This window comes from Garra rufa, chromosome 10 (genome assembly GCF_049309525.1).
Source record: "Garra rufa chromosome 10, GarRuf1.0, whole genome shotgun sequence".
NCBI classification, from domain to species: domain Eukaryota; kingdom Metazoa; phylum Chordata; class Actinopteri; order Cypriniformes; family Cyprinidae; genus Garra; species Garra rufa.
In genome coordinates this window covers 13,141,845-13,156,283 of record NC_133370.1, presented here as the reverse complement: position 1 = coordinate 13,156,283, position 14,439 = coordinate 13,141,845, and the positions used below count along the sequence as shown (strand labels likewise).

At 35.8% G+C, this 14,439-nt stretch overlaps 1 protein-coding gene across 2 annotated transcripts in view; it reads right to left on the bottom strand.

The window, feature by feature from the left end:
• Positions 1-258: 258 nt before the first annotated feature.
• Positions 259-14,439, bottom strand: part of adcy8 (adenylate cyclase 8 (brain)) — a 71,943-nt gene continuing 57,762 nt past the window's right edge. For both annotated transcript variants that reach the window (XM_073848941.1, XM_073848940.1), the window contains 5 exons: positions 7,256-7,414; positions 3,851-3,997; positions 3,454-3,546; positions 3,234-3,348; positions 259-897 (listed from right to left, as the gene is read on the bottom strand). In XM_073848941.1, the coding sequence (XP_073705042.1) occupies positions 413-897; positions 3,234-3,348; positions 3,454-3,546; positions 3,851-3,997; positions 7,256-7,414 (999 nt within the window). In that variant the 3' untranslated portion in view covers positions 259-412. The remainder of the gene's footprint in view (positions 898-3,233; positions 3,349-3,453; positions 3,547-3,850; positions 3,998-7,255; positions 7,415-14,439) is intronic.

Genomic DNA, 14,439 nt, shown 5'->3' with positions numbered 1-14,439 from the left:
AATTAGGAACACACTGGTTTGTAGTGTTAACAATTTTACCGTTTACTGCACGTTGTTATTCTTCTCATTATTTCCCTTATAGCGGATAATGAACCGGAAGTCTCACCCATATGCTTACTTCCTTGTTTAAGAAAAAGGTGAATAGTGACATTAATAATTGTAAGAAGAACCTCAGAGTTACAATTCCGACATAACGTGAAGGCGTAATAATGAATGTGAACGATAAACACACAGACCTTTATTAAAAGGAAGCCCATACCTTTATAAAAAAATTAAACCCCTTTATTGTTTCTCAAATACAAAAGAAATACAAAAAGAAACACAGACAGCAAGAGAGACACTCAGTCAGTGGCAGCAGTCTGAAGTACAGCTCAGTCTTTTGGTTAAGTATGCAGTTCGTTATCCCCGTCATCTAGGCCAGCTCGCTCTTGTCCGTGACCTCGGCGTGGCTTGTGTCCGAGCCGCCCGGCGCCAGCAGAGTTCTGCGGTTGTAGTGGCCCTTCATGATGCCTGAGTTGTTGTTTTCATTGAGGATTTGTTTCTGTTTCTGCCGGTTGAGAGACTGGACCAGGCCGAGCACCACGGCGGCGAGCGAGTACTGGCCCGTGAGCTTTCTCGGCTGCATGATGAGCGGGTTGGGCTGCACACGGCCCAGCAGGAAGTGCGTGCGGATCTTGCCTTCCTGTTCACTGATGCCCTTCACGTAGATCTCGCCTCGGTACTCGAAGGCGAAGCCACGCTCGTTCAGAATGGCGTAGGTCTCCTCCGGGAGCTGGATCTTCCCGCTGACACCTGTGCTGTCCATCCGACTCGCCAGATTGACAGTCTTCCCCCAAATATCATACTGCGGCTTTTTAGCGCCAATCACTCCAGCCACCACAGAGCCATGAGCCATACCTGAAGAGAGAAGAAAGCACAGCATCAGCACATCTCACTGTTAAAATGGCTAAATGGTCCACCTGCATATCAGCCTTCTAATAGAGGGCTATTAAAGGCATAGTTCACCCAAAAATGAAAATTCGGTCATTAATTACTCACTCTCATGCCATTTCAATCCCATAAAACCTTCATTCATTTTCCAAACACAGCATGAGAACTACCACGCTAGGGTGATGCAGAGGAGAAGAATTGTTGAATAAAGTCGTTATTTTAGTTTTTCTTGTGCACAAATGTATTCTTGTAGCTTAATAAAATTACAATTGAACCACTGATGTCACATGAACTCTTGGATTTCATCAAAAATATCTTAATTTGTGTTCAGAAATGAACGAAGGTCTACAGGTTTGGAACAACATGAGGTTGAGTAATTAATGACAGATTTTTTATTTTTGGGTGAACTGACGCTTTAAGAAAGTAAAAAGTAAAAACTCCTATTAATTTTCATCAGAAAAAACACTTATTTTTTGGTGATAATAAATACATCTTTCAATAATAGTTCAAGCTTTTTTTAAAAGCCACAAATCAGTCATTTTAATTTATTTATTTATTAGACTGTTTTATGCCATGACAGCCTATTTAAGGGGTAAAAACAATAGAATCAACTAAAAAATAGGCAAATAAATTATGAAACATATTTAGAAGGTGATAAGGGCTCGACAAATAGGATAAAAATTGGAATTTCTAATAATTTATTAGAACTGTTCTATTTTGATACAAAATGTTATTTATTTCATGTCATCAGCATCATTACTCCAGTCTTTGGTGTCACATAATCATTCTAATATGCTGATTTGGTGCTCAGCAAACACTGTTTCCTATCATTATTAGCTAAAAATGGGTGTGCTGCTTCTTATTTTTTAAGACAGAATTTGCAATCAATTTTTTAGGATTCTTTGATAAACAGAGAGCTGACAAAAACAGCATTTGTTTGAAATGGAAATATTTTATAACATTATAGATGTTTTTACTGTCACTTTTGACCAAATTTAATTCATAAAATAGTATGAATTTTACTGACCTCATACATTGAAATGTTAGTGTACAGAAAGGCAAAATGTATAATTTAAATTTTTTAGGTGCATTTGAGCTAAAAAAATAAAGTTTTCAGCATGATTTAAAAAAAGCACATGGCGAGGAACTCCATTACCCATGATGCTGAAAGTACACTAACCAGTCAGAGAAGTAACCATGGAAACAGGAAAAGTGACTGCCCACTCCCATAAAGCATTGGAAATGACATAATCAAGTCTCCTTACAACCTCAAATATCTTTTGCAATAATATTTTGCAATAAAATTCCATCAAAAAATAAATCTCTTCTGCTTCAGATTTTTTTCCCTTTAAAGGATTAGTTTACTTGCACAATAAAAATTTCCTGATAATTTCATGTTCATGTCTTTCGTTCTTCAGCCAAAAAGAAATTAAGTTAAGAAAACATTCCAGAATTTTTCTCCATATTGTGGACTTTAATGGTAGTCAAAAGGTTAAAGGTCCAAATTGCAGTTTCAGTGTAGATTCAAAGGGCTCTACATGATCCCAGCCAAGGAGTAAGGGTCTTATCTCGTATTGGTCATACACATTTATATACTTTTCAACCACAAATGTGCAACTTCACGCATTACATAATCACAATGGAAAAGTCATGCATGGTTAGTTCTTTGTCTGTGTACTTCGGTTCAAAAAGATAGGGTAGGGTGAAAAAATCTCATTTTCTCCTCCAACTTCAAAATAAGATAAAAGAACCGTTGTTTTATCTTATTTTTGAAAAGACTTTGACTGTCTTTGTAAACACTGGGTTGGTACTTCCGCCTATGTCACGTGTCACCTTACCAACGATGAGCATTTGTGGTTAAAAAGTATATAAATTAGTATTTTTCATAGAAAATTACCAATAATTTCACTAGACCCTTATTCCTCAATTCTTCGACCTGTTGGCTCCCTCTGAAGTGCACTATATGGAGAAAAATCCTGGAATGTTTTCCTCAAAAACCTTAATTTCTTTTCGACTAAAGATAGAAAGACATGGGGGTGAGTAAATTATCAAGAAATTTTTGTTGTGGAAGTAAACTAATTCTTTAAATCAAACGTTGTAATGTTATGAATGATCTCAGAGTTGGTTTTGATTTATGGCTTTGAATCTTTATCAAAAAATGTTCTGAAATGCCTATAGAGAAAACAATCGGGAAAAATACTTCTGGAATCGAGGCTGAGCAAAGAGTGAGCAGTCACTGTTGTGCTCCATTCTCACTTTCAAAAGTGTTTCTACATTATTTGTTGAAATCATTCGACTCTTACCGATTCTGAGCTGGAAGTTGTTAAACGAATGTTTGTTGATCTCCTGAATGCTTTCATTCAGAGCAATGGCGAAATCGGCCAGCGCGCACAGGTGCCCCCATTTATCTTCGCATTGCTATTTAAACACACACATATAGAAAGATTAGCGCACAAACTTCAGATAATAATGTTTCTGTATGAGTGAGTGTGTAGGTTTCTATAGGCGTGTGTGTTTTCATACTTGTTTCTCAGGAGACAGTCCTGACACGGCCATGTATGTGCTGCCGATGGTCTTTATCTTCTCGATGTCCTGAAATCGCTCCTCCCCCAGCAGCTGCGGAGAGACAATCTTTCAGATATGACAGCCTACATATGTAGCATTAAACATTCATTAGAAGCTTCTGAGCAGGTGTGATGGATCTGTGTGTTTCAGAGAGAATAATCAATATTGAAAGGATAGTTCAGCCTAAAATTACTGTTTATTCTGTCATTATATATTTACTTTTATTTCATTACAAAACTGTATGCTGTCATTTTTGGGTTTGGATTAACATGGGGTGACTTAATATTGACAGAATTGTCATTTAGTGGTGAACTATGCCTTTAAATACGTGTGTTTGTGCTGGCAGAATTCTGACCTCGTCAAAATCAGCGATGATCTCGTTGAGCAGCCGCAAACACTCCACACCCTGATTATTCATCTCCGTCTGCGAGTAAAAGTCGGCAAACCCCGGAATGGAGGCGAACATCACTCCCACCGTGTCGTATGACTGTGAGTAGAGCTCCTATGGATGGAGATCACATGTTAGATGGAATGAGGTCAACTTTTGACACAAATGAGCTTTAAAACAACACATGAATACATATAGAAATGTGGGTTTAATGAACTGCAGAACAATAATACAGTGGATGTGGTGTTTATGCAGCATGGGTTGACGTTTTAAAACTGTCCACTAGAGGACATTGTTGTTTTAAAACGAACACACTTGATTGACTCCTAAGAACAGAAGGCAGAACAGATGCAGCTGGTAAGGTTGATCTCTAATATATAATGCCAATAATAGACATACACCATACAAAAACATGGTTTATGTACATTTTATGTTATTAGTTACAGTGCAAGAAAAATCAAATAAACTAAAAAACTACAACTAAAACTGAAATAAAAAGGAGTAAAAACTATATAGACATTCACAAAAAAAAACAGTAAAAATTATAAAAACACATAACCAAATTACTGAAAATTTAACTAAAATTAATATTAAAATTAAATAATAGTTTTTAGTGATACAAAATAACACTGCTGACAAACTTGATATTTGATATATAATGCCAGATAATAAAAAATAGAAAACAAAAGTTAAGATAAAAATACAACAGATAAATTTTTTTTACAAAAACATGATTCACCTATATTATAAAATGTTACTAATTCTATTGCAATGTATTAATATATTAGCAAAAAATTATTATTAATAAACCTTATATTTTATGAATGATGCAATATAATATAATATAATATAATAATGCTTTTTAAATATTATTAATGAAAAAAGTGTTGCAGTGGCAAAAAATGATTAAAATAAGTTCAAATTAAAATAAATAAATTAAATACATTAAAATTAATTCCTGGGTGTGTATAATATTCATCAGACAGACCGGACCTGTGTGAACTATCTCTAAACAGTCGTAAAAATATATAATAATAATAATAATAATAATAATAATAATAATAATAATAATAAATAATAGTTAAGATAAAAAAATTCACAAAAACATGGTTTACATATATTATAAAATGTTATTGAAACTATTGCAATATATTATTTTATATTAGCAATATATTATTATTAATAAACCTTATATTTTATGAATGCTATAATATAATATAATAATGCTTTTTATATAGTATTAATGAAGCAAAAATGATTCAAATAAATTAAAATATGCAGCAAAAAAGTGGCAAAAAAACTGCATGTGTATACTAGTCATAAGACAGAACACAAGAACGATCTCTAAACAGCCCTAAAAAAGTTAAAAAATAAAACAATTATAAAACACAGACCTCACAGGTGTTACATGACATACAACAACATACACAACTACCACACTTTTCCAATTGAATATGCAATTCAGATTAAGTGTGTCACTAATTACGTGCTAGATTTGAGGTATAATGTGTGTAAACCACAAGGCCACTGCTCTAACTACTTTGTTGTTTAAGGAGGGAGCTGTGGTCAATAGCTGGATCAATATTAGAGGAGGTTAAACGCTCTCAATAAACACCAAACAATTCAGCATTGCACTGATACGCCCCAATGACGCATGATGTCATCACCGCATGCCAGTACTGCTGAGCGATCGTATGTACAAAAAGTCAGTGACTGCTGAAGACAAGTGTAGAAAACAGGTAATAATACACTTAATAAGTGTTAGTCACTGAACTAAATTACTGCAGTGCCCTTTAAGAGTGGCAGGTTTTGCGAGCAAGACAGGGTATGTGTGCGTGTGTGAGAGAGAGGGATATTTTCTCATCTTAATAATAGCGGAGAGTGATGTAAATTATAGTTCACACACTCAAGCGCAGACACACACACATTTAGCGTCAGCAGTTAAATCATGCCTCAATACTCCACCTGATTATAAATGAATGGGATAATTAAAGCAACTCAATACACTCTCTCTCTCACACACACAGGCCTAATGGAAGCATTTTTTATTTGTGAGTTATACAGCTCCATTATTTAGCCTCCCTATTGTCTGATTGACTGACAGCGGAACATTCCAGAAATAAACAGAGGAGTCACGTCAGGACAAGAGAGAACATAAACACACACAGCCCGCCTTTACAGAATGAAAGGAAAGATGGAAAGATGGAAGAAAGACAGACAGACAGAAAGAAAGAAAGGAAGACAGACAGTCAGAAAGGATGGAAGGAAGGAAGGAAAGAAAGAAAGGATGGAAGAAAGTAAAGAAGGACAGAAAGAAACAGGAAAGAAAGAAAGAAAAAGACAGAAATGATGGAAGGAATACGGATGGTAGGAAGGAAGGAAGGAAAGAAAGAAAGAAAAAAGGAAAGAAACTAACATTCAAAGAAAGAAAGACAGAAGAAAGAAAGAAAGAAAGGTAGGAAGGAAAGAAAGAAAAAAAAGAAAGGAAGGAAGGTAGGAAGGAAAGAAAGACAGAAAGTAAAGAAAAGAAAAAGGAAAGGAAGGAAAGAAGGACAGAAAGAAACAGGAAAGAAGGACAGAAAAAGATGGAAAGAAGGAAAGAAAAAGATGGATAGAAGAAAGGAAAGAAAGAAAGAAAGAAAGAAAGAAAGAAAGAAAGAAAGAAAGAAAGGACGGAAAGAAGGGAGGATGGAAAGAAAGAAGGAAGGGATAAAGGAAGAACGAAATACATAATTGCTGAATAAAAGTACTAATTTCTTAAAGGGATAGTTCACTCAAAAATGTGTCGACTGATACCATTTTTTTTTTCTTTGCATACTAAAAGTATTCTTGTAGCTTCATAACATTACAGTTGAACCACTGATGTCACATGGACTATTTTAACCACGTCCTTACTACCTTTTTGGGCCGTGAACATGTCAGTTGCATTGCTTGGTTTAGAAAGCTGTCAGATTTCATCAAAAACATCCTAATATGTGTTCTGAAGATGAACGAAGGTTTAATGGGTTTGGAACAATATGAGGGTGAGCAATCATTTTTTGTTGAACTACCCCTTTAAAAAGAAAAAAAAAATCCCTTTTCAAGAGATTTTGTGATAATAAGGATGCTATCTATGTAGGCAGGTCACTAATTTTTGAAACAGAGTTCTTATCACATATCTTAATTACTGATTTGTATAACTTTCTTAATTAGTTTTAACTCCCTCAACTGCTTACAAAAGTCGCCTGTCAGGCCAATAATGCACAAAGAACAAAGCGAGAGAAAGTGTCAGTGATTCATCCTCTCCTCACATGTTCTAGCTGTCTAAGTGCTGCCATGCTTTTCCTGTCAGACTAAAGGAGTGAGACACCCAGATCCATTCTGTCTCTCTACCTCATTGTCTCTGTCTTTCTCCAGGAAGTGGCGTGCGACATGGCTGGGGAGAATGTTCCGGAGCATGTTCTCATTGTGTTCACGCAGCTCTCGCATCTCATTTATCTCTTCCTTCGCCTGTACACGCCATAGGAAGTCCAGACGAGCGGTATACTCCAGCTGAGAGACAGAGAGAAGAAAGCTAGTCAGCACTAAAAAGCATGAGAAGATACATTAAATCAACATAAACAAGCAAAAACACAGGGCAGCCAATCAGTGTTACAGCCCTATACAGTTACTGTACAAAGCATTCATCAGGCTCACACAGTCCTTGGCAGAGATCACCATATTCTACGGCTGAACCGATCAGGGAAAAGCTCAATATCTGCCCAGATACACACTTTAAAACTGAATGTTGAATTTGCCCATGCTATACTAAACTCAGAACAGTGATGGATAAAAAATATTATATAAATAAAAAAGTCTCTTATGATCACCAAAGCTGCATTTATTTGATCAAATATACAATACAAACAGCAATACTTTAAAATATAATTGCAATTTAAAATAACTGTTTTCTATTTTAATATATTTTGAAATGTAATTTATTCCTGTGATGCAAAGCTGAATTTTCAGCAGCCATTACTTTAGTCTTAAGTGTCACATAATGCTTCAGAAATCATTCTAATCTGATTTGGTGATTAAGAAACTTCTTAAAACTTGCTTAAAATATTTTTTTGCAATTAGCAAATTAATTTGCTTATCGAGCAAACAGGTCCGTAGATGATGCAGTGAACATGGGTTTACACTTCATCCTGCAGCATCTGGATAAATCAGGGACTTATGTGAGGATCCTGTTTGTGACTTCACTTCAGCCTTTAACACCATCATCCCAAACCTCCTCCTTCCCAAACTATCTCAGCTCTCCGTGCCCACCGCTCTCTGTCAGTGGATCAACAGCTTCCTGACAGACAGACAGCAGCTAGTGAGGCTGGGAAAATTCTCATCCAGCACCTGGACTATCAGCACTGGCGCCCCTCAGGGTTGTGTTCTCTCCCCACTGCTCTTCTCCCTGTATACGAATGACTGTACCTCTAAAGACCCCTCTATCAAACTCCTGAAGTTCGCAGACGACACCACACTCATCGGCCTCATTCAAGACGGCGATGAGTCTTCTTACAGACAGGAGGTTAAAGAGCTGGCTGTCTGGTGCAGTCATAACAACCTGGAGCTCAACACGCTCAAGAATGTGGAGATGATTATTGACTTCAGGAGAAACCCCCCTGCTCTCCCCCCACTCACCATCATGAACAGCACTGTTAACACAGTGGAGTCATTCAGGTTCCTTGGCAATACCATCTCCCAGGACCTGAAGTGGGATGTTCACATAGACTCCATTGTGAAAAAGGCCCAGCAGAGACTGTACTTCCTCCGCCAGCTGAGGAAGCTCAACCTGCCACAGGAACTGCTGAAACAGTTTTACTCTGCCATCATTGAATCCGTCCTCTGCACTTCAATTACTGTCTGGTTCAGCTCAGCTACCAATTCTGATCTCAGAAGACTACGTCGCATAGTCCGGACTGCTGAGCGAATCATTGGTACAACCCTTCCTACCCTTCAAGATCTCTACTTATCCAGAGTGCACAAAAGGGCTGGCAAAATCACTCTGGACCCCTCACATCCAGCACACTCGCTCTTTGTACTGTTACCATCTGGTCGGCGCTACAGAGCACTGAGCACCAAGACGACCAGACACCGGAACAGTTTTTTTCCCCAGGCAATCCATCTCATGAACACTTGTCAGTAAACGTGGAACATGCAGCACTATTATACACTTTATTAATCTATTCAGTATTTATTAATACCTACTTACATCCAATTTGCACCTAATATACCTGTACCTAGTAATGGCATACTCTGTATATTGTGTTTTTGCTATTTTGCACTTTGCACTTTGTCTTGTGTACTTGTATATTGTTCTTTTTTATAATCTATGTCTTGTCTTGTCACTGTCACTCTATTGCACTGTGGAGCTGCTGTCACTAAAACAAATTCCTAGTATGTGTAAACATACCTGGCAATAAAGCTCATTCTGATTCTGATTCTGATTCAAAGACTAAAGAAAAGAAGAAATGCTTTAAGTTTCAAAGAAGAGAGACAAAAAAAATAGGTATGTCTATAATACTGTCAGCAATACTAGGCAGATAAATTGCAAATACACACTCAGCAAACACAATCCAGTCACTGGAAAAAAAAAAAAAAGGCACACAAAAATCCTAGCAACCAGAGGAAGCATCTGTAGGTAATCAGTGATAGGAAAGATGTGAGAGATGTGCACTTTCTTCCTAAATGTGGAAAATAACTCATAATCAGAATGAAATGCTTTACAACATTGAATCCACATGTAGGTTCATTTTTAAAAAATATTCTTATTTTAATGTACGGCTATAGTATGACATTTGACACCCCACATTTGACTATTTATGCCATTCATTTGCATCAATGACAACATTTTTTACATTATAAGTTAGGAATGGAATGATATCAAAATCTCACAATTCTTAATCTCACAAAACTTAAAGGAGTAGTTCACTTTCAGAACAGAAATTTATAGATAATGCACTCACCCTCTTGTCATCCAAGATGTTCATGTCTTTCTTTCTTCAGTCGTAAGGAAATTATGTTTTTTGAGTAAAACATTTCAGGATTTCTCTCCATATAATGGATTTCTATGGTGCCCCCGAGTTTGAACTTCCAAAATGCAGTTTAAATGCAGCTTCTTAAGATATGTAGTTCCAAGTTTGAACTTCCAAAATGCAGCTTCAAAGGGCTCTGAACGATCCCAGCCAAGAACGGGTCTTATCTAGCCAAACGATGGGTTATTTTCTAAAAAAAATAAATTACAATTTATATCATTTTTAACCTTAAATGCTTATCTTGTCTGGCTCGGCAAGACAAGCGTTTGAGATTAAAAAGTATATAAATTGTAAATGTTTTTAGAAAATAACCGATTGTTTCACTAGATAAGACACTTCTTCCACAGATGGGATCATTTAGAGCCCTTTGAAGCTGCATTTAAACTGCATTTTGGAAGTTCAAACTCGGGGGCACCATAGAAATCCATTATATGGAGAGAATTCCTGAAATGTTTTCCTTTTTCTTTATGACTGAAGAAAGAAAGACATGAACATCTTGGATGACAAGGGGGTGAGTACATTATCTGTACATTTTTGTTCTGAAAGTGAACTACTCTTTTAAGTCAGAAAAAAGTTGAATTGACGTGTAACTAAACTTTAAAGGGGATTCAACCCTCTTTTTTATTAGTGGTACACTGTCTCCGTCTAAACTGCATTCACACTGGTGTTTTAGGAAGCCAAAAAATTAGAATGTTATAATAATAACAACAATTTATATTATTGTTATTCCAATGACAGTAATAGCCATATATTGTAAAACAACTGCACTGTGTAATAAATGAAAATGAATATTTCATAGGTATATTGTTTTTTTTCTTTACACTACAGTAGGAAAATTACAATATTTCTTTACTAATTTCTACACTTGAAAGAAATATTTTAAATCTGAACTGCAGTAACGTTGTCCATTTAAACCGATAGTTGTCAGCAATCCATACTGCACTTTTAAGCTTTTATTTTGACGAAAAACTCCAGCTTCAATGAAAACAGGCATTCAAATACATCTCACTACAAATCTAGTGAAATGCTGTAATAATCTGCCATGAAAATAAAGCATAACTGGTGTCTGTTGCGTTGCAATAATCACATGCAATAAAGGAGTTTACTGCATTCACTGTGAACTGAGCCGGTCTGAGGCACGGAAAACACCGGATCATGAGCTGATCACCTGAACGAAGTGCACGCTTTGCTTACAAACATACAGACTTAAAGAAGAGACATTGTGCTTTTGTTTGACAGATACTGCGCCAAAGCATAATAGCCTAAAACACAACTTTAAAGACTTTTTATTTTAGAATAAGAAGTTTAAATATCGAGACAGTTTTGCTATCATGATACCACGATATTGATAATACTGTTACATCCCTATTATAAGTGCTTTAGCTTATTTTTGTAGGTGTGATTCTGGCCCATTGCTCCGTGCAGATTTGCTCTGTTTTTTTGAGGTTAATCAGATTTGTGCAACATCGTGTTTAAACAGTGCCATATTCTCAGTTGAGTTATACTAGTCTTTAAGTAGGCCATTGTAGGTTACTCACATTTTTGTTTCTGAGGCACTCCAGTAGGTTAATTAAAAAGTTAATGTGGCTTCGGGATCATCGTTCTGCTAACAAGCATCAGGTTTTTTGGCAGACTTCTCATTCATTCCTCCCACTGTTATAAGCAGATGCCGAGCCCCAGAGCAGTGAAAGCTCAGTGGTCAGCCAATACATTTTGCTGTTAATATCTGGACAAGCGTCTCAAATGTGTCTCCTGTGGCAACTAGTGTTCGGTTTCAAAAGAAGAGTCTCTGATTTCACAAACACATATCATTTACAATATTTGTGTTATTGGATGTTGACAAAGTGCAAAAAGCTCTGTCTATGAGGCTTCAGGACAGATTAGTGTTTACATTACAAATCACATGCACTCCTGACCACTTCTGGTAGAGTATGTGGTTTCAGTGACTGGATCACAAAATATCAAAAGCACCTGAACTGAATTTTAAAGAAATAGTCTTGCACTAGCTCGACCTTACGCATTATGTAACCAGTGTTTACAAAGCAAACGTGCAAAGAAAGTCAAACACCCTTTACAAAAAAAGGTAAAACAACAATGTGATTTTGAAATTGGACGCCCTACCCTACCTTTTTGAACTGAAGTACACAGACAGAGAACTAACCGTGCTTAACAGCTTTTCTAACGTGATTACGCAGTGCATAATAATTTGTGGGTAAAAAGCATATACATTTTAATTTTATTAGAAAATGATCAAACTTTTTGCTAGATAAAACCCTTATTCCTCGGCTGGAGCCCTTTGAAACTGCACATGGAAAAAAATCCTGGAAAGTTTTCCTCAAAAAACGTGATTTCTTAGATGGCATAGGGGTAAGTAAGTTATCAGGAAATGTTTATTCTATGTAAATGGAGTCAAAATTCAGGTGTGTTTTCACTTGCTGTTTTTTAAGTGATGGCCTATGACTTCTTTAATGTCTTGTTTGCGCACAGTATTATGTGGGACAGTCTGCATCTGGGTCATTTCTACTTCCTGGTAACTAAACCAGTAAAGCCTTGAGTCCTCTGCCCAATTTATGAATTTGCTCTACTTCATTTAAAGGGGCTATATGCAATTTTCTGAAATTTAAACTCGGGACTGACACCTGTGGCCAAAAAAACCGGAACTGCTCTTCCTTTCTGCTCGCTCTCGCAGCGCGCGCTCGTACGTGCAAACTTCACAAGTCATCCGCTGCAAAGAAGTCAACATTATGTTTACAGAGGTAAGAACAGTCAAATACATATACTGTTTGAGAAACTAAGTTTGTTTGCAATAATAGGCTAATTGCTGACTAGCGGTGGTGGCAGAGTGATCTGAAACGTTTAACATGAACGCGCTTGACGTCACATCCGCAGACAGCGCGCGAAAAATCCGACCCGACAGAAAATAGGAAAAATAGGATACAGGCTTAGGTGCACCCACTGTGAGCTGACAAGGTGTCAGTATGCTCATCGGGAGATGTTTGAGTCATAAATGGTCAAATAAAAAGGCTATTGTTACGTTTATTTTGGGGGAAAAGTTGCATATAGCCCCTTTAACTTTCTTTGGAACACATTCATTCACAGCTGTCCTTCAGCTTTACAAGATGAATCATGATGTCTCATCTGGGACTATCAGCAATGTAAAACGTCACATTAAAGTAATTAAACTTCAGTGCTTTGAAATGTCACAGACAGATTAATAAGGGTTTAAGACCTTCTCCTCCAATCTAAACTTCAACTTTACTCTCTTAAAAGGACAAAGTATGCCACTATTCAAAAGTTTGAGGTTAATCAATTTTATAAATGCTTCTGAAAGAAGTCTGTTATGACAAAGGCTGGATTTAGTTGACTAGGAAATCTAAATAATATACTGAAATACTGCTTTTTACAATTTAATACACTTTAATTAAAATAAATTAAATTCCAAATACATTTACTCCTGTGAATATTTTGCAGCCATTACTTCAGTCTTTAGTGTCGCATGATCCTTCAGAAATAACTTTAACATGTTGATTTGGTGCTCAAGAAACATTTCTTAGTAATATATATATATATATATATATATATATATATATATATATTTTTTTTTTTTTTTTTTTTTTTTGCGAAAACTTCACAAGAACAGCATTTATTTGAAATATAAAGTATTTACTGATACTTTTGATTAGGGCTGAGTAAAAAAAAAATATTTCTCAATTTTTATCGATTCTCATTTTTACGAAACAATATTGATTCTTAAATCCCAAGAATCGATTAGTCTTGACTGTTTTCAGTTAATAAACAGAACATTGTTGCGCACTTCCCATCCAATAAATTGCAATAAGCTTTTTTTGTGCTTTTTTTTTTTTTTACTTTCGATATGAAATGAAGTCTCAGATTTCAAATTCTGTCAATTTCAACCGCACAAAGATTTTAACATAACCGCTTGTAAACAAAATGTCATTTACCTCAGAAAAAACTCGTTAGTCAGTTAAAAAAGTAAACTATAGAAAGGAGCATTTTCCTAAATATATGCACCATATAAGATATTCATTAAATTTTTTACTTTTCTTCAATGTTTATGTTTGAATAATATTGTCAGGCTTGTATGACAGCCAACATTTACATGTTTATATTTCAAAAAACGAATTGGAGTAGAGTTATGTAATATGTATATAATTATGTAATTCTAACTTTATTATTATAAAAACTAAACTGAGTGTATATTTAAGAGGTTTTTTTTACAAATCAGTTTATTTTAACCTTAATATTATAGTAATGTAGTACCTGATCCTCATGTATATTTTTCAGTATTAGTTGAGAGATTTTTGTTGCCTTGAGAAAATTTGGCATGTAGTGTACTTGATATATATCCAAATAATCAATATCAAACGGGAAATCTGAATGCATCATAAGCTTGGGAATCAGAATCAAATTGAAACTAAAATTTGTGTCAAAAACCAGGCGCACTTTTGAAAAATGTGCTTTTCGGAGCTTGACAGCCACTTCTTACAA